This window comes from Pelobates fuscus, chromosome 12 (assembly GCF_036172605.1).
Source record: "Pelobates fuscus isolate aPelFus1 chromosome 12, aPelFus1.pri, whole genome shotgun sequence".
Lineage (NCBI taxonomy): Eukaryota > Metazoa > Chordata > Amphibia > Anura > Pelobatidae > Pelobates > Pelobates fuscus.
Genome location: NC_086328.1, coordinates 128,615,900 through 128,638,225, shown reverse-complemented (window position 1 = coordinate 128,638,225; position 22,326 = coordinate 128,615,900). Strand labels below are relative to the sequence as shown.

Genomic DNA, 22,326 nt, shown 5'->3' with positions numbered 1-22,326 from the left:
ATCAGTGAACTGAACAGCAATTATTTAAACACATGTACTACAGAATATTGTTATTTATGTTTCTGGCACTGCACGTCATCGTCAGACAACCTGCTGCCTTTTCAGAGATTGTTGGACTACCAGTCCTGTTGTGCCTGGTCATCCTTCAGAATTTTAGTCTCTCTAACTGTCATTTTGTATCAGTAGCTAGCTGACGATAATGGGAATTGTAGTCACACAGGTATGTAGATGAACAGCAATGTTTACATGGGCATATTGAGCTGCTGTGGATTATAAATCCTACGATGCTTAGCCAAGAGATAGTTGCAGAACCAGACAGTGGGGTCCTTTAGTGACTCCTTCACTAATCCTATCACTCTCATGAATCTATCTTAACGGGATACTAAGCACCAAAACTACTTTAGCTTAATGAAGTGGCTTTGATGTATAGCTCATGCCCCTGCAGTCTCACTGCTCAATTCTATGATATTTAGGAGTTAAACATTATGTGTATACAGCCCTAGTCACACATCCCTGCGCGTAACCTACACAGTATTCCTGTAAAATGAGATCTAATTTTAAACTTTATTTATTGCACATTCTGTTTAATTTAGAATGTTGTATCTCTTGCTCTGTTAATTGTTTGCTAGAGCCCTCAGGATCCTCCTGCGGGTATGTTTAAAGTTAAATTAATAGAGCAGGATAGAAAACCGTCTAAAGTAAACACACTGTGCTGTAAGATCTGACTGAAAATTAAGTCATTTATTCATGTAGGCTGAATGAGTCACAGTCATTGGAGGTTTGGCTAGGGCTGCATAAACAGAAACAAAAGTGATTTGACTCCTAAATGACAGCGTAGTGAGGCTGCAGGGACATGACCTATACACCAGTATCTGTTTACATTGAAAGTGCTGTGAACCCTGCTTCCTATCATTCCTTGTAACGGAAAGCTTATGTCTGATGACACAGTGGAGGGAGCAAATTATCTGTACCTTTACTGTTATTTCCAGGCTATGTTGGGCCTTTTCTTGTTACTTCTTGCAATTCACTGCAGAAAAGGGAACATAATGCTCCTGTGATGTTCCTAAACTGCTCCAGGCTCTCATTTCCTTTGGCAATGCGTATCCGAGGTTGTTATGCTTCGCCAAGAGTTGTAGTCTTCAACAGTGAAAAAAACCTGATGTTTTGTTTATCTATAAGAAAACTGTATCATTTGCATTTTTAATTTTGGTTTAATTCTAAAATTCCTCTCTTGTCCATCTTGTCGCTCAGTTCTTACTCTGTCGCAGCAGTTGAACGTTGCAGAAAAAGAGATTGTTGTGAAGAATCTGACAGATGCCATAAATCAGACTTTGTATCTAGTTTTGAATCTACCAATACAAGTATTGGTAAACAGCACGACGCTAAATGTAAGTAACGAGCCTGGGGCATTTCTCCAGCTAATATAATCATATATACATTTAATACAATACTGAGCAATACATAGACACCAATGGATATGTGAAAAAATGTTTGGAAACCTGTACAAACTTGTGAAAAGTCTGCGTCCTTATCCCTTCAACTCCAGATGGGTTCAAAAATAGCTTGTATTTCAGTTACACTAAAATCAAACTTTTTGAAGTCTTATGTTCACAAAGAATCTGATATAGTGCTCAGTCTGTTGCTTCTACCGTTTTTGAAACAGGCTAATTCAATAATGTAGGCATTGTTGTAAATGCAAAGAGAATTCCAGGTGAAATTACAATTTTTGACAATTATAGCCAATATTTTTTTCAATGACCTAAAATTTTAAATTCTTTTTAAAGTAACTTCCCATTCATGAACATCCATACTGTAATAAATATATTTGCGTATACTAGAGCAGTGATGGCTAACCTTGACACCATAAATTGTTTCTGGACTACATTTCCCATGATGCTCAGCTAGCTTTTAGACTCTAAAAGCTAGCTGAGCATCATGAGAAATGTAGTCTTTTAGACTCTAAAAGCTAGCTGAGCATCATGGGAAATGTAGTCCAGAAACAATTTATGGTGTCAAGGTTAGCCATCACTGTACTAGAGCTTACTTTGTGGTAGGTGACGTGCAGGACTCACCAAACTCAGGCAAATTCTCAACCGGTTTCTTCAACACTTGATCAGCTTCACTGAATGAGATTTGTCCAAGGCTCATGCTCAGATCTTCACTGTATTAATCATACATGTTCAATAACCTATACGACTGTTTACCAGAATTATGAGGTGTAATAAGTTACCTCTGGTTCTATTAAGAAAAAGAGAAAGCCAAATTAGATAGATGTACTCTGTGCCATATTGTGCATAAACACTGGGAGCAAGATTGATGATCTCAGCCAATCCAATATTTCTCTACAGAGAAACATTGGGAGGCTTGTGCGCATGCATGGCTGAGACAATCAAATGTTGTCTTTGAGACCATCTGATTGAATAGCAGAGTTTAACCAGATTGTCTTTGTAGGCGGAAATGCCTCTAGTGGTCGTCTAGAAGACAGCCTCTAGTGGTGCAGTTAACCCTTCCATGTCAACATTGCTGAATTAACAAAAATGGCAATGTTTCACATGAAAGAGGTAAAATGAACAGGACCACTGAGATGAAGTTTTCTGGGTTACTTTAGAGGTCCTTTAATATTTGCTTTTGCAATTCAGCATTTTACATTTATTTTGTCTCCTAAAGTAAACTTTTTATTATACCTTGCAAAACCCTCTCAGTGGTTTAAGGGACAAAATTAAAATTGCATAAACGAAAAATTACAAAATAATATGATAAATTATTTTATTAATCTAATAAACCCCAGTCATTTTTTAGAATTATATTGGTATGTAGTGAGAGTCCAGTCATCTAGCATCAGTATTGACAAACTATCATCCAATCTTTGTTCTGTGTGTCATTTTCAGACATAAATCAAGTCTAATTTCCTGATGGCAATATGGATTGTGAAACAAACGATTATGGGTTAATATTTGATGCATCTGAGCCATATATCTGTCTCAGAAACCTCAGCACTCTGCGTTAATCACAAAGCTGCTTTGTTCTCTAATTTAACTGCATCCCTCATCATTATGAATTAAAACTCTAAATGCCTAAATTCAGACACGCAAATTACTTTTCTTACCAAGTTCATAACCGCTTTTCTAAAGTCCCCAAATTATCTGAAATCTCCCAACAGGCTACGATTTCTGACAATATCCCACATTATCCTTGTTCTAATATTTTTGGATAAGCTCTTCAAATGATTTAATACTTTTTGAATAAACCATTTTTAAAATAGTTTATCATTTTGAAAAATATCTGAATATTTTTTATATATATATATATGATAATTTTTTGATAGTTTGAAAAATATATATTTTTTAAATGTATCCAAAGATATTGGATCATTTTAAAAGTTATCGAAAAAAGTCAGTTAGGGCCATTATCATACATCGAACTTTTACTCTAACTACCATTAACCTTTTTATTGTCTATTGTTCAAAGTTAAACGTGAGAACTCTCAATGTATTCTTCATAGTAAAAGTGCTTCCTTATAAACGACTCTAGTTACTTATTCTCATTGATATGAGGATCCAGTTATTTACAGATGTTTTTAGCTGTTTCAGTGACTTTCTGACCTGGATAGAGATCATGAAATTTTAGAACTATTTTAGAAGGTTCAATATTTATATCTGTGGGTAACCACAACACCAGTTAAAATACATGGAATCTAACAGTAAGCCTTGTGGACCGCACTCATGGGATATCACTAATGGATCGAACAGTAAATGTTTTTTGATGAGTGGTTGATAATCTGGTAAAGTCTACTCTATGAGATATTTTTCAAGGTGGACATTGCACTGGAGCAAAATGTTAATGTGTGATTTGCTCTTTATTTTTTTCAGATGGACAGTCAACAATCAAACAATGTTACTGTGGGGTATTCCATCTTAGTGAATTCTTCGGTTTATGTTCCGTCCGTCATCGTGGATATTCTTGTGGCTAACACCACCACGTTTAGGGACAATCTGAACCATCACATTCCAAGTCTTCAGTCAGTTCCGGTATTAGCTGTTCAATGGGAGCCGGTACCAGGATATAATTACCAGTTAAAAACAGGCAGGTGCACACATTATACCGATCTGATCTACATAGCTGTTTCCATCCATCAACAGAATTTACTGTTTAGTATTATCAATATTTTGCTATTTACAACTGCCTCCATTTAAATTCTACCTTTTCCTGTTGGTGAAATGTATGTTGGTAGAGGAACGGGGGAGTCAGAAACAGCCCAGTTCTTTCTCCCCAGCTGTTCAATTGATATATTTTTATGGGAAGATTGACTGAATTAATGGTGACAATGGTTGCCATTTCTCTGTACCTCCCACCAATCTCAGCGGACTTTTGTGCCCCAGTGATGTCCTAAAATTAAAGGGGACATAGTCTGAATGCTAATCCTAACCCCAACCCCCAACCCTAGCCCTAAAAATAAAATCATGTAAAAAAAAATGGTGAAAAGTGTATTAAGGGAAATAGTTATTTATTTATATTAACGACTTATTGTGTTTTTGTTTTAGTTCTAAAGTTAATGGGTCCTATCGGAAATATCCAAACTTGCAGCTATGTACAAAGTATGGAAGGAAAATTGATGGTTGCGTTTGAGAAGGCAGAGATCACTGAAACTGGAAAGAATAGCAACCTCACTGTGCAGGTAAGCTCTTCAAAACTAGCAAAGCTCCCTGGAAATTGTAGTTGTAAAACAGCTGGGGGTCTACTGTTTAGATTACTTCTGTTTCCCCATTCTCCTCTTCCCAGGTTGAGATTTAGGCCTCAATCACAATGTTGCATTTAATAGCTACTACTGTGTCTTACTGTAACACTGGGCAGTCATTCAAGGATCGCTGGCAGTGGACCGTTCTTGCTGTTGTTGCACCTGTTATGTTCCGCGGTAGAATTCCTGATTAAACTCTCTGCAGGTGGAAGAGATCAGCGAGAATTTTGTGCTTTTGTGCAGCAAATGACTTTAGAACCAATGAACTTGTCATAAAATATAAATATACATTAATCAAAGCAGTATGTTAGAATTACTGCCCAGCCTATACAGATAACAATGCCAAACCTGGCTCACGGTGTCATGCTACACTGTACCACTGTACGTTCGATGTAGATACATTGTTAATCCACACTACACAACTCAATGAGCTCCACAGAAAAGAACTACGGACAGACAGACAATAGACAAACAGAGAACGTCACTAGATTGACAGAGGTGACCACTAGACGTGCACAAGCAATCACTAGAATGATATATCAAATTATACTAAATTGTAAGCAGAAGTCAACAAAGGAAATATGGAACCTCTATGACCCTTCCTTATAATATTTAATATTTGGGTAAGTATAGGAGGTTTATGTATAGTGCTCATATGTGGTATGTCTTTCACTGTTGCAACGTCATGAAAGCATGCCATAACAGACACTTTGAGGACCTGGGCTGACAGGACAAAAGTACTTATCAGACAATGTCATCACAACTATATCGACTCAATCCTTACAGGTTTTAGGAGGACACAAGATTGAAGAAGAAATTAAAGGGACAAGCGAGGATGCTTGAGGGACATAGTGAGAACATAGGGTATCACAGGAGGCACAGAAGCAGGCTATAGAGTAAGAGTGGGAGACGCAAGTGAAAAGGGGAAAGAGGGACAAAAGTGAGATAGCGACACAGACAGCCAGGTGCGTGCTGAGAAATATACTGTAAGCACAAGGCAGGTATGGTAAATGGAAATATAAAATGATATTAAAAATAAAATCACTGAATCATTATAGTCATAAAAATGAAAAGGTATATTGACTTTTAATTTTTTTTTAACATATTTTATCTTTTTGTTATTTTGTATTATGCCAGTGTTCTGAGAGATTGCACATCCACTAACTCTGAAAGCCCTAATGGAACCGTAAATAGGGATGCTATATGTATTCAGTCTGCTACGAAAGAACATGAGAGCAAACTCTATTTGCATCAGTTCCTATGGTGCTTTCATTCCCAAGTTAACTTACAAAAAAAACGACTGGAGCTTGAAATAATTCTGTATGTGTTTTTTTTTTTTTTAATCAAAGTGGTTTCACACTACAATCAGCCATTAAGTTTTGATTACTGGTCCTTATTTACTGTCTATATTTTGATATTTTGTCAAACAGCATGCTAAGGAGTGAGATGTCACCAACACATTCAGTAAACCGCCTGCACTTAGATGATCAGTGGTGCGGCCCATTCACAAAGGACTACTGTTTCCTAAAGCAATCAAAATGTTATAGAAAAAAACCAAAAAAACTAATTGCCAGCCCTGAACAGGTGCAAGGCAGGAATGCAATTACTGTGATGACATGTCATCAGAATAATTATCCTTAAATAGATTTAAACACACCAGTGTTTATCAAATTCTTTGTGTTTTTATAGATTGATATACCAGGATTATTCTTTATTCAGAGTATGTGACAGAGCAATTGAACGATCTGTTATAGTAACCATGTATTGCCCCTTAAACAGTCCCCCCCTACCTCCAAAAAACAGCGGTGCAAATCACTAATTTTTTTATTTGTGTGTGTGTGTGTCTGTGTGTGTGTGCACGCGTGTCTGTGTCTGTGTGTGTGTGCACGCATGTGTGTGGAGGGTACTCACAGTGCAGTCTTCCCAGGAAACTTCCTTCTTCTTTGAGGTGATGCCAAGTGATGTCATATCCCGGCTCCTAGTATCAGTGTTAGGCACGGCTTTGGTCTAAAATGTCAAATTCACATTAAGTTCATGATTATTCTCACTTTAGTGAATTACCTTGAAATTGTCACAAAAAATGTTACATTTATTTAGCAAGTTTTCTTTTTATATATACCGGTATATATGTCTGCCATTATTCTTAAATATTTGGAAGTTAAGGTATCAATCAATTAACCTTAACTTTGTTATAAAAGATAGAGATGTTTGTATTCCTTTTTCAGTTTATGTGAGAAGGTAATTATTTAACATTTTAATTCGTGTTTGCAGACACATTACGCTTGGTTATTTTTGTATAAAGAAAAGTGCCTTTATATTGCACATCCCCAAAAAGGTCAATTTAGAATTTTGCATTTTCCACAGCAATATACTTAACTTATATTATTATTATTAGCTTAAATTATATGCATGCAGAAACAAAAGAAATGCTGATTCTACTGGGTCTCAAAAAATATTTGGTAGTCCAATATTCATGTGCAATTTAGGAAAACAGTTGATACCTAACAGCATCGAGATCAGGAAAGAGGTTCAGCGCTGATAGGAGACCAGTGAATATGATAACAAGGCAGCACACCAATAAAAAAGGGGAATCCCCTCTAAACCCCTTGGAATACAATGGAAAGAAAAGAAGGAATAAGGGTGCGCCTAAAACAAGTGGAAATAAAAATAGTATATAAAATATATATTATAGCAGCGGTACCTAATAGTCCAAATATAAAATGTCCAAATATGCAGGTGGTGGTCCTAGTAGTACATTAAAAGGTATGTAGAGTCCCAGATGTATATCCGTATCTTGAAAATGGATATGTGGAAAAAACAGAAGAGAAAGAAAAACTCCAATGGTGTAGTATGAACAAAAGTTAAATATTGTGTAGATAATAGTAGAACTACTCACAATATTCAGAGCTTAAATCCAGCTCTGGTATGGATAGCACGAAGTGGAATAATCCCCACTCAAGGATATATGGTGCTCCTCTTTAGTCCTTTAATAAAATAATTTGGCGGAGTGGTCCAACTCGGGATAAAAGGATAAAAAATATAGTGCTCACTGTATAATTGATAAAATGTTAAAACGAAACAAAATATACTCACGGTATATAGAGCAGACGTACTGCTCGGTGGATGGCGTATGGGTGGTATAATCCCCACCTTAGGATTCTTGGTACTCCAATATGGTGAAAAAGCAGTAGTAGTTAGGTCTGCATAAAATAAACTTACATATAATAAAATAACAAATATTATAATACTGTGGTGAAAAGAGGAATGTGGCAAACAAATGTATAATGGCCAAATATTCCTTTAATAACACTTAGATTATATAAAAAAAGTTTCTATATGCATTATACCACCCATACGCCATCCCGTACGTCTGCTCTATATACCGTGAGTATATTTTGTTTCGTTTTAACATTTTATCAACTTTTTTTCCACTTGTTTTAGGCGCACCCTTATTCCTTCTTTTCATACCTAACAGCATCGTCTAATGTAGTGATGAGTAAAAATTCTTCTTAAAAATGAGAAAAACACTTAAAACCTGCATGATTTTAATTTTTTGAGGCTTTTTTTATTTTCAGAATTCTTTAAGTTTTGCAACTGTTATTTTTTTTATTTTGCAAAATTCTATTATATTATTATTATTATTATTATTATTATTATTATTATAAAGAATGTAATTTCTATTATATCAAAGAATGTAATTTTCGTCTTCTGTGACCATCAGTTAGGGAAACCTTTCCCTAATAATGTTTTGTGTGACTATTTGAAAAATATTTCTCATAGAGAAAAAAAGATGTAATCTCTTAAACTATAAAGAATTTGATTTATAGTCCATTTCTAATTTTTACTTTTATTTTTCCTGCCAGATTCTGAGTACGTCACAAACTAACCAGATCTTAACCCTGATCTATGTCGTGAGCAATGGTAGCCAACTACTGGAAGGCACAACATCCAGTAACCTCCTAAACGTATTGACCGGAGAGGTAGTCGGCTACTATCTGGGAGACCCCCCTTTAATCATCGCAGAACGTAAGCTCTAATAAGTACTGATGTTAATTTTCTCATTGTTTTGATAGCAGTCATTTGGTATTTGCTATAAAGAATTCACATCCTGGCAGCCAAGTTATACTGTATAAAATATTTGTTATAAAACGTGAAGGAGAGCACTGATGGGACTTGGTAAGCTGGAATTTACTCCAGACCAATGTTTTGTCAAGGTCTTGATAATAGTCCAGCGTTGACTGTATTCAGTTTACATTTGCTTGCATTACTACAGCAGCAGTTAAATATTTTTGGATAAACTTTTCAAATGGTTTAAATATTTTTGGATAAACTTATATTTGAACTGTTTAATTTTAATTTGTTAAAAATAATAAAATATAAAAAAAATCATATGTAAAAATATACGAATATATAAAATGTAAGAATATTTTCTTAAAAATAGATTGGTATATAAATAGATAGATATAGTCATACATACATACATACATTGTGAACATACACACTTAGTAAATAGATAGGTATATACTTATGCACATACATACACACAAGATAACATTTCTTATATCCAGGCTTCCCATGAAAAAGGTAGCATAAAATGTTGCCCGTTTGGTCTTGCACTTTATTTCTAAACATGTTGGTGAGGTTAATTCTATCACATTCTTGTAGGATTGTTACAGATGGTATAGACCTGGCAGAGGTATCATCATTAAACTTCATTACTTTCTAACCAACGGAACAAAACCATTTATCTCTCAATCAATACTATAATTACTTCTACTCTGAAAACCATGATTCACACCACAGACAAAAAACAACAAAAAAAAAAAAAAACAGTCACGAGGGTGTCAATGAAACAAAGAAACAAAATTCAATGTAAACATCCTGTCATTTATAATAATATTTTGTACTCCAAGTAACGTTAACGATCAAGTCGATAATTTGTTCGATACTTCCTTTTGTCAGCTAGCTATGATCCACGATGAGTTCAAATGATTGTTGTAATTCCAGGGAAATTTTTTTATATTTATACTCATTCCAAGCCACTCATGTTTAGTCCCAAGAGTCTTTATTCACTACAGCACAGAGAGTCCAAACTTGGAACACCAACTGGAGACGATAATTCTCCTAATTCTTTGCCAGAACAGGCATCCTGAACTGACTACCTACTGTTTCCCTAATTCTGTAATTTCTACGATCAAGTCTTCCACTGTAATTTCACTTGTATGTGGTTTGCAGTCCTGTAATAAAATGAGCATAACTCAACTGTCTGAATTATCTTCAGCTTGGAAAAACTAGTGATATACCCTCCAGTCATGTAGTTAATTTATTTTATTTTAATTTCATGTGATCATTTAATTTGAGCTCACTTAATTCACGATTTACAAAATCTTACGCTTACTTCCAATGCACAAAACTTTTAGACCACCTATCAAATATGTTAACGTTATAAATTTATGGGCAGGGCGTTACAGGTGGGAAACTGTACAGGTCAAACTTTTATCTACATTCACTAGATATTCGTCAGTCTGCCAATACACAATATTTCAGGACATACACGTATAAGATCTCTTTGCATTGCTGTACAAGAGCTACATAAATTACGTCTTTAGGTGTGATACCGTTCACAGTTTCCGAATTACATATTTCGTACACCCTCTGATTTATGGAATATGTATGTTACTTGTGGTAAAAAAGGGAGGGCAACTATTGACTCTATCACTCCCTGGTCCACCCAGAAGATGCAGATTTGTAAAATTAAAAATTCAGTTATTTTGTTATATTTTTTATTTTCAAAAAGGACAGATACATACTTGTATTTTTTTTTTTTTTAAATTGTGTTTGTATTTTTTAAAAATACTTGTATTAATTAATATATATTATATTTTCTTTCTTTTTTCATCAGCATTATATTATCCAAGTATTGATGTTTCTGAAACGACAATAAATAGCTGGGTGATCACAGGTAAAATATTTTTACTTTTTTCTATTAGTTTGCTCTTTTTGTTTAGCTTTTTTTTTTCATTTTCTAAATCGTATTTGTTTATTTAACTAAAACTGGCTTCTCTACAGTCTTTTTAAAGTGCCCATGTCACCTGACAGAACTTCACAGTAATCCACAAAGTATTTTATAGCAATTGTATACATTTTTGAAGAATGTTTTAGAACATTACATATATATATATATATTTTTTTTTTAATGGAACAACCCAAACAAAGTGCAATATTTTTAATCAATGTAAATATATACAATGTAAATATTTGCACACCCACCCAATTTGTTATTCACTAATTATTAAACCATGAATATTTTACATTGCATTTCAACGGATGACCACAGGAGGCACACTTGATAAAAGAGACACATATCTCATCTGCCCTGTTACTAGGTGCCTAAACTAGTCCATTTTTGAGCAATGTGTATTCATGGGTGTCCCTGCACTATTTAATGGGACATTTTGTTAGACTACAGGACTCGGATGGAGAATTCTTGTCTCAGGTCAAATTAAGAAGTTAAAGTTCGCTAAATGGACACTACGAACGCAGAGTGGTTACTTTAGATGATTGGAGTGGTTATAGTGCCAGAATAAAGATAAAGTAACTAAAAACATATTCATTTATTCAAAATCAAACCAGTAACGATCATCTGGGATTATGTGTAAAGAATCGATAAATAATCTGCTTACGTTTAGTAATCTGCTTCCTGCTTGCAACGTGCGATGCACGTTGCAAGCAGGAACGTTTAGAAAAATAACACAAAATCACTGTTGCCTGGGTTTCGTGGTAAACAAAATGTGTGAAATGTATAGGACCATGTATAGGGCATTTTCTGAGTAAAAATATTTATATTGCAGGTAGCATTTTCAAGTGCTGTAACAATGTAATTAAAACAACTTTTACAAGTAGATATATGCATGGGTGCCTTACATCTAATGCATCTTTTTGTTGTTTTATTTACAAACACCATCTTTTTGAGCATCTTATCTCCCTTACTCATTTATCCACCTTTTCACACTCTTTACCTCTTTAATTCTCTCCCATGCACTTTATTTTATCACCCCTCTTCTTAAAGGACCACTATAGTGCCAGGAAAACATACTCGTTTTCCTGGCTCTATATGGTCCTTGGGTCCCCCTCACCCTCATGGTCCCCCTCCTGCTGGGCTCTAGAGTGAGGAAGGGGTTAATCCCTTGCCTTTTTTCCAGCGCCGGGCTCCCTCGGCGCTGGGGACACTCCTCCTCCTTTCCCGTCAACGGCTGAATGCGCATGCGCGGCATGAGCCGAGCGCGCATTCAGCCAGTCTCATAGGAAAACATTCTCAATGCTTTCCTATGGACGCTGGCGTCTTCTTACTGTGAAAATCACAGTGAGAATCGCGTAAGCGCCTCTAGCGGTTGTCAATGAGACAGCCACTAGAGGCTGGATTAACCCATTTGTAAACATATCAGTTTCTTTGAAACTGCTATGTTTACAGCAGAAAGGGTTAATCCTAGAGGGGCCTGGCACCCAGACCACTTCATTAAGCTGAAGTAGTCTGGGTGCCTATAGTGGTCCTTTAACTACATTTAATATATACTTTTGCTCCTAATATCCCACTAAGATGTTCTTTACAATTTCTATAGCACTATATATAACGGTTGACCTGGGGGTGGCACAGAAATTAAATCTGGCAGTTACATTCTACTAAAATAAAATTCTCATTATTCATGAGTCTTTTCACATAATGGTTTTGTGAAGCTTTTGCTAAAAAAAAAAAAATCTAAATTATTATTAGTAAAATGCCAGAAACATTTCACACGCATGACGTATCGAATTTCGTAACAAAATAATAAAACATATTGGTAAATGCATATGAAACAATCGATATATTAAACTATGTTTATATTAAACTCTAGCAAACATATAATGGTGCATTGAAATCTGCAAGTCATTTAATCTAGATTCTGTTTTAACTGAATGGGTAACAAATGCCTAGGGCTGCAGATATAATAAAAATAAAATTACTGCGATCTCCTGGTCCGGCCATAAACTTGTGCAGCTCCAATCATTAGGGAGTGCATCCAATTTTTATTCTCTAGAATTCAAGCATTTAAATTATTGAATACGCAACCACGATGAAAATGTATTCTTACTCATCAAACCAAAATGTATTTTTTTTTCTTTTCATATTACTAGCTACTCATAAGTTTATAAGTTAAACTTTGTAAATGAGACACTTAGAAGTTAAAATAACCTAGTGAGGTGTTCTTTAGTTTTTATTCCCACCTACATGACACATAGTCAAGAATTTACATTCTTTTTGGCTTCCAAGTGTGACTCCTCTGATGCTCCATTCCAGTATCCCCCTGGAATCCGAGTGCTTCTATGTAATTTCCATTTGATATGTTATAGAAAATTGTAAATCTCACAGAGATGATACGATACAAATCACTGTTTTTAACCTTATTCTGGGCGATCTCATGCTCAAAAACAGCAAAAATAAAGCATGAAGTACAAAATACTGCATTATTCCTCTGGAGGCTACCAGGGATAAACAGAGATTTATAGTTTTAAGAATCGTTGTCTTCAACTAGAGAATGAGTTAGCCCATTTTAAATAAACATGTGCAGGTAGACAAATGTGGAATAAAGAGGTCAAGTTGGCAGTGCAACTTGGCCCCTTGCACACGCCATACATACTGAGTTTATGTACGAGTTATCACAACTACTGTGTGTGCCTGCACCTCACTCCGTGTGTTGTCTGATGTGTCTCGGAATGCCTTGCTGATGAGAAGATCAGGAAGGAAGCTTAGTGAGGAGCAGGTATGCAAAGATGATATGACAGTCAATCTGTTACCCTAGGGCTGGAACCGAATGTTGAGGTTTTCTCAGCTTCCAATAAAATATAAAATAATATTTGAATGAAATTAGCTAAGGTTCCTGCTCCCACATCATATAAATAACAAAGATATCACACAGTGATCATTACTCCATAGTTATAAATGTTTAATAAATGTGTGTCACTGTAAGAGTTGTTTCTCTCAAGAGTTAAATAATGTGCAGGAATATATATACGAATATGTACTAAAATTAATTATTTAGCTACTTTTTTATGGGATACTTAACACTCAACATTAAATGAATATTTTATCTGCAGTCATACTTGGCGTCGATGACACATTGTTGGGAATTAACAACCAGAGTTTTGCAAGGTTAATGGAAGAGCGACTGGCCAAACTGTTTCAATTATCTGGACAACAATCTAGAAGATTTAAACGGGCAACCACCGTAGGAAGTTATACGGTTCAGGTGAGCAATGCAACATTTATTGAGACAATTACATTACAAGTTGATCCAAAACATATACATATTTGTATTAGGATTAAACTAGAGTGCTACTCCTCAGAGAAATAGGATGATCCTTATTTATGATCTAATCAGAGATCCTACCAGGTCTTCCAGGTCAACAAATGAAGACATATGAGTAAACACTATTTGGACCACTTAACATATAACTGATAGGAAGAATAGAATGTTTTTGAGTCGAACTGCCTTGTCTTCTGCAGAAAATAAACCATCAATTAAAGAATGTCCACTTCTGCTCTCCCAGACTTTTCCTGATGTATGTCTGTCCTCCAAGTAGGATTTATCCTACTTTACTGCTTTTTTCTTACCTTCCGCTACAGTTTTTGCTGATGTCAGCCAAACCTAGCAATGGCATGTTGCATCTAGCGTAATGAGTATTCAAGTCACCAGATTTGATGACTACCATCCAGATAGACACAAAATACCACCTGTGAGTCCTATGACTGTCCAGGATAGCACTAATGCTATTGGTTTTCTGTCATTGTTATAGAACAGGGGTAGGCAATCTTCTGCTCTCCAGATGTTGTGGACTACAGCAGCTGGAGTGCCGAAGGTTGCCTAGCCATGGTATAGACTGTTTGGTTTCAAAGCTTTTAAACTTATTAAAATGAAACAAATAAAATATAAATTTGTAAACAAATATTCAGACTGCTCGTGTATTAGAAATTAAGACTCTCAACACCTCGAAATGTGATCTATTTGGTATCCTCCAACTGGGTATGAGAGTCAGAAGGAAGTTACAGGGGTCCATTTAACAAAAAGCAAATTAACAATGAACTGACTTGCAAAATATAGGTCACAGTATATGAGATGCTACAAATCTCTACAACACTTTGAGAATCTTTTGTATCTCATGTGTTTTGTTCTAAATTAACGTTTTGAAATCACCACCACTGACTATTTAGTTAATAGGGCCTAAACATCCCAATTCACTCTGATTGGTCGAATCTTTAAACTTGCATTGCAGATGGTGAAGATGCAACGTGTAGCGGGATCTAGCAATCCAGCTGAACTGACTTACTATGCTTTGAACAACGGAGTTCCCATACTGGGAAATGTAGCTGCGAAGCAACTGAGCACCATCGACCCTCAAACTATGGCTCTCACCTTGGGCTACATCGTAAGAGTTCAAGCTGAACGTAAGTATTTTTTTAGTATCTTAATGCTCATATCATTTTATTTGGCTCTATTTTGGCATTTTCTACACAGTGAAACAATTAGAAACTGTTTCTGAGATTAATAAACCTAAAACCCACCATCCATCCAAATATTTAATTCGGAATGAAAATCCTAGGGAAGTCTCTAACGAATGACCAACATTTAGGCAAAGATAGCTGATTTGTAAAAAGTACAGTAAATTTAAGAGGATATTTTTTTAGTTAAAGAACACTCCACTGTCCAAATAAAAAAAATTAAAAATACATCACGGTTTAGTAGATATACCCCAAATGAAAACATGCCTGAATTTAATTATGCATTTTTACATTGAGGTTTATCTAAAAACAGCTGCAAAAGCTACAGCGCTCTCGTCTGCAGCCTTTGCAAGTCCTCCCCTTCCAACCCCTCCCAGACTTCCCAATGCAGCTCAATGAGAAGTCTGCAAGGCAGGTGCTCTGGGCAATTGCTTCCACTTGAGGACACACTCTTCACACATAAAGCTCTTCAGTAAGCTAAAGTGCGTCCCTTTACAGATTTGCAAGTTGGTTTTAGCTTGCCGCATCCTTTACACCTGATATATAGCCCCATCTAGTAATTGGTGGATATCTGTGTTTAATTTTACAGTAAATTGCACAGACAAGCCAATTTTATTTTGTTAGGAATTGTGATCATACTAATTGCATTAAAAATGCATTATCTCCATGATACTTTATGATATATTTGGTAGACATTTTGTGTAGTCATTGACACGGGTCTTTAAATTGGACACCTTGACTTTCTTTCTTTTTGCCACATGTTTATTGATTAATTCAGACCTCCGTAGGGCAGTGGTTCCTATGTCATTAGGGTCTTGATTGGAGGGAGAGGACACATGATATTAATCAGGCTCCATGCTCACAATAAGTTGATTACTGTGGCAGAATTTTTCCCCCCCGTTGCACTGAACATACCTTTGATGCTGGGATGAGCTTCCAAGTTGGGTATTTATTTTAATAATAATTTTAATATGCTTAACAAATGAGTCACTGGGCCAGGACCATATTTCCTGCCCTGTACGTAAATTGGGTCCCTGACAAAAAAGGGTTAAAAACCACTGTCATTGAGAATGCAATGGAGGAGCATTAATTAGCACTTCTTTTGCTAATGTGCTTTGATGCATGCGCAGTGACCTGTTTCCTCTCTAGTCAAGTTGAGTTACTGAGATTAGGTTTCTCGCAGTGTTCTTGTTAAAATGCTGCTTCATCTGTGAAGCCAGTTATTATTACTGATTCCCTCCCTCCTTTAAAAGAGGGTTTTACTGCACCTTTAATGCATTTAAACAATGGATGGCCTTTTTTTATATGTAGCGCAATAATAAACACTTATACTTGATCTACAAACTGGTGATTTGCTGCAGTTATTGACCGTGAGTAATGAGAAATGATCAATGTAAAACCTTCAAAATTATGTTTCAAGCCTCTAAGAATTAATTCAATCAATGGGAGAAGTTACATTAGTTTCCTTGGAATACCTATTTTTCTAAATATGAAGCAATCACGTTTTGTCAGATCTGCTCCTGTTGAATGTTGCTCAATTGGGCGTTGTCAACAAGTAGACTCAACCTGTTGACAATAGTTGTGACTGGTGAAAGACCAATCAGATGACAGCAAGGGTGAAACGTAAAACAATTTACTGCTACTGTGGTTCCTAGTAATTGTCCTCTGAATCGGACCATGCTTTGGCTGAGATCTGTGCTAAATCAAAGCTCAAACCACAGGCGGAATGGCAAGGTCAATAACTAACCCTATGACCAGAATCGTTTCCAAACCACAAACCAGAAAATATACCGCCTCTGCTTTCTGTGATTTTACATCATTAGAGGTTATATTTTCTGGATCTTTGGCCTGCAGAACTCTCAGAGTTCTATGTGTGTTAGAACACGGATACCGAAAGCACACATCGGAAACATGTTTACACGTGCGTGGAAGGTTGTGCATCGTGCTCATCTCTCCTGATTACCAGGTTTGATTCTCTGAATCCAAAACAAGGTGCGGGAGGTGGTGGTGGAAGGAATCAGTTTCCGAAGTGACTCTCATGCAAACTTAGATTTGTTTCACTGTCCCTTGTTACAAAATATAATTTACTGCTTTTCATATCCCAAAATGTACACACATTTTAAACACATTTAACAATAGCAAAGCAAATTAGGCCCTGCTCGTCTTTTTACTTATACAGGAAGCAATTTTCTGATAATAATCTATTTGATCTTTTTTTTTTTTTTTTTAGCCGTTATAAAAAATCCTCCAAATAATTTATGGATTATTGCTGCAGTGCTGGCACCCATCGCTGTTGTCACGGTGATCATCATCATCATCACTGCCGTTCTCTGTAGAAAGAACAAAAGTGACTTCAAATCAGAAAATATCAGCAATATGCCCCCAAGAACCAAGGTGATGTAACCTTTACCCAATTAACAAGCATAAACATTCTTAAAAATGCTAAAATAATAGCTGCCCGTCTCTAGATTGTAAGCTCTTCTAGAGAATGGTCATGTACTGTTCCCCGCAACAGATGGCGTGCCAAGAAGATACCATAACCACCTACAAAAATATTGTTATAGTGGATTAATCATTAACTTTAATTAGTGCCTGCCATTTGTACTGCAAGTTTGAATATGTTGGAACATGTATTACACAGTTATAAAACATTCATGTACTATTGAATGCTGTGCTTCACTTACTGTATTAACGCCTTACAAGTCATTTGCATCATAGCAAATCAGCATTTAGAGGTCCTATACATAAAATGAAACAGCCAACTTGTTTACCCCTTAAGGACACGTACTGCGAATTGTCTGTCATCTGGGTTAACGGTGACAAGTATGTACACAGCTATCAATGCTTAACAAGCAGGTCATTCCACTTGTGTAAGGTCTTTAGGGACTAGATTAAATTGTATCGATAGCTGTAAATATTATTGGTCATTAAGGAGTTAAAAATCTAATTTTATTAGAGGTTATCTATGAAATGCCAAGTTCGTCAAGGAGCGATTGTTAATTCTAAATGAATTTTCACTTTGCTAGTAGCATAACATATGGGCGTCATTTGTGGAGTAGACCTGACTCAGGATATCATATTTTCTTTAAGCATTTTTTATTTAAATAGAAATAAAATGTATTTTATTATGGGAATTTGTTAATCCAATTTCTTATATTGCATTTTGTATTTCTGTAATAAAATAAAAGCAATCGTCTTTCTTTTCATTCTCCTGTTAGCCTGTCCAAGGCTTTGATTATGCCAAGCAGCACCTGGGCCAGCAAGGAGGAGAAGACGATGTACTTCCTGTCACTCAAGAAACCGTGGTCCCATCACTGAACCTGTCTCAGGAACGAGACAGCACCCAAGATGGAAGTACGGAAAAAATGCTCAAGTCCTCAGACACAAGGAAAAGGTACTGACCCACACAAAATAATATTATATAACAAAAACGTAAATCACATAGATAGATAGATATAGATGGACAGACAGACAGAGACAGATTTATTTTGAATATTTTTGACTAATTGCTGACTAAATGCACTATCTATCTAACTATCCATCTAACTATCTAACTATCCATCTAACTATCTAACTATCCATCTAACTATCCATCTAATGCTTTAAGATTTGTGGACAGCCACTTGAACAGCAATGAGACAAAGTAAGACTAAACACATAGATTCAATGTACACATACATTTGATTAACAAGAAAAACACTTTTGATATAGTTTTCATGAATCTGTTTCTGATGGTAATTTTTCAAGGGTATGCGGGGGAGCAACAATAGGAAACTGTGTCCACACAAGCCATTCCCTCTAACCCCCAAAGCTGTTTGCGTTTGTCATTATGTGAATTGTTCGGAGGATGCTAAACACTTGTCTGTGTTTCCATGGTAACCTGCAGCCGCTCGCCTTGTGAGAATGGTTCCGTCATCAGTAACGAATCGGAGGACGCCAGCTCAGACAGGAGCACGCCACAGAAAGTAATGGCTCAGCACAGAGTCACAAAGGACGAGGCGTGCAAGCGGAACGGTGAGGAGCAATCCCTGCTATCAGCCTCCAGCTCTGTACATCATTCCCAGCCAGATAGCTGCTGCAGAGCCTGCGCGTTAACTCTACGTGTCCCGCAGTACCAGGCTTTGCTTTGCACTTGGTGACAGACAGTTAGTTTTATACAAACACTTTGCTTCAATAGGAGCTTAATGCAGTGTCACCATTACTTTAGTTAACCCTTTAAGAACCAGAAGAGAGGGCAGTTTGCCAAAAAGCAGATCTCTTCTGTAAAAAGAGTAAAAAAGAAAAAAAACCACCTAATAACTCTCCTTATTTTCATACAGTGAAACATGGAACTAGGAAATGATTAATAGAAATAGAATTGAATACACATACACAAAAAATGATTCCTGCGCTCAAACTCCCACTACTCCTGGGCGGCAGCAATGACCATAGTACACATCAGCCCCAATACAGATATGAATTCCAGACCCTCTCATGAGAGATACACACACAGACAGATATACACTCACAGACACAATGACAAATACACAATGATACAAATACACACTGTCAGACACACAAACACCCCAATACACACTGCTGGACACCCCCAATGCTATAAACACACTGCTAAACATATAAATGCACAATCACAATGATAAACACTTACACACTGTTACACACACATATCCAACTACACATACATCTTCTCTGATACGCACACTCTTATACACACAATGCTACACACACATACATTGCTAAACACACTCCCAGCTACATAAACACACATAACTTCACACACCATACAGTACTGATACACACACAAATACACTGCTTCACACACTGCGACACACACATAACTTCACACACTATACAGTATTGATACACACACACACACACACATTGCTAAACACACTCCCAGCTACATAAACACACATAACTTCACACACCATACAGTACTGATACACACACAAATACACTGCTACACACACTGCGACACACACATAACTTCACACACTATACAGTATTGATACACACACACACACTGCTACACACACACACACATTGCTAAACACACTCCCAGCTACATAAACACACATAACTTCACACACCATACAGTACTGATACACACACAAATACACTGCTACACACACTGCGACACACACATAACTTCACAACTATACAGTATTGATACACACACACACACACACTGCTACACACACATACATTGCTAAACACACACCAAGCTACATAAACACACATAACTTCACACACCATACAGTATTGATACACACACAAATACACTGCTACACACACTGCGACACACACATAACTTCACACACTATACAGTATTGATACACACACACACACAATGCTACACACACAATGCTACACACACAATGCTACACACATACATTGCTAAACACACATAACTTCACACCCTATACAGTATTGATACACACACACACACACACACAATGCTACACACATACATTGCTAAACACACATAACTTCACACCCTATACAGTATTGATACACACACACACATTGCTAAACACACTCCCAGCTACATAAACACACATAACTTCACACACACCATACAGTATTGATACACACACAAATACACTGCTACACACACTGTGACACACACATAACTTCACACACTATACAGTATTGATACACACACACACACACACTGCTACACACACATATATTGCTAAACACACACCCAGCTACATAAACACACATAACGTGTTGCTGTGATTTTTTTTAATCTTTATGTAATTTAAACATTATACTTTGTTTTCTTCAATACTCAGGTTTCACAAAAACAAGGAAAATTGGTAAGAATTCCCTGTTTGGCTTTCCTCTCCATCACTAACACATTAAACTTTCTCTTAACTCAATAAAACGGGGAGAGGTCATACATTTAAGAGGTTAGAAAAAAGAAAACGCCAACTAGACAATTTTGTCCTAAACACTGACATTACACTTAAACGAGGGTATGTACTAAACAGTGTTAACAGGAATTTGCTTGGAAATTGCAAATGTAAGGACCAAAAAAGCCAGCTTAGAAAAAATGCAAACTCAAGCTATATTTTCCGCTTGACAGTTTTTTGTCACAAATGTGAAACTCCCTGCTCTATTAACAGAACCGTGAATAGCCCTGATAGTAAGCCCCGACACCTCTCTTTGAAATGGCTGTGGTGACAATCTTAAAATATGCTAGCAAATATATAAAAAAGCTATTGTAGGAGGGTAGCTATCTTGATTTCCTTATGTGTGTAAAACTAGAATTGTTTTATTATTTTTATGTCTTTTGTTCCAAGCAGTTTGCATTTTGTATCAGGCAGGGAGGGTTATTATTCTAGTCTCTGCAGGGCTGGTGCAAAGACTTTTGGCTACACAGGTAAAGATGCATTTTGCTGCTCCCCCTGCCGTGCAAAAAAAATGCAACTTCACCTGTGTTTCTCTTAACCCCCCTTTGTGTGTCTCTTACTCCCCTCAGGGCCGGTGCAAGGATTTTTGCCGCCCTAGGCAAAAAAAAAATTGCCGCCCCCCCATATGTCCTGCCCACCATGTGACATCACAATGCCCCGCCCATATGCTCTGCCATATGGGCCACCGTCAGTCAGCACAAAGTGTCTTTTATCTGAAAAGACTGTGTGTTTACATTAAAAAGCCTACAGGCACAGGCTATAGACACCAGAACCACTACTGGTGACTATAGTATCCATTTAATGTGAGGTAAATTAGAGATTAGTGCCACTAATAATATATTGGATTGCCTACTTACCACCAGATGAGGACAAGAGGCTGATGATGGGCTCAGTCTGGCTCCACAGGTCTGGTGTAGAACAGGAAGCAGCGCCATTTTTTGGGGCCCCTTACACAGCTCAAGGTCTGGGCCCCCAGGGCTTTACCGTGAGTATGCCTACAATGCCCACACATAAATCCACCTACATGGCCCACCCATGAGTTCTCCCACAGGTAGTGGAGTGTATGTGTGTAGGGGATTTTTGATGTGTTATTGTAGAGGATGTAATGTGTGTGTTCTTATAGAATGTAGTGTATAGGG

General features: G+C 36.6%; 1 protein-coding gene across 1 annotated transcript in view; it reads left to right on the top strand.

Moving 5' to 3' along the window:
• KIAA1549L (KIAA1549 like) overlaps window positions 1-22,326 on the top strand; it is a 127,993-nt gene that overhangs the window by 67,569 nt on the left and 38,098 nt on the right. The window contains exons 4-13 of the mRNA XM_063437303.1: window positions 1,252-1,388; window positions 3,870-4,083; window positions 4,542-4,675; window positions 8,599-8,761; window positions 10,638-10,697; window positions 13,868-14,019; window positions 15,044-15,215; window positions 17,500-17,663; window positions 18,488-18,663; window positions 19,156-19,283. Of these exons, the coding sequence (XP_063293373.1) occupies window positions 1,252-1,388; window positions 3,870-4,083; window positions 4,542-4,675; window positions 8,599-8,761; window positions 10,638-10,697; window positions 13,868-14,019; window positions 15,044-15,215; window positions 17,500-17,663; window positions 18,488-18,663; window positions 19,156-19,283 (1,500 nt within the window). The remainder of the gene's footprint in view (window positions 1-1,251; window positions 1,389-3,869; window positions 4,084-4,541; window positions 4,676-8,598; window positions 8,762-10,637; window positions 10,698-13,867; window positions 14,020-15,043; window positions 15,216-17,499; window positions 17,664-18,487; window positions 18,664-19,155; window positions 19,284-22,326) is intronic.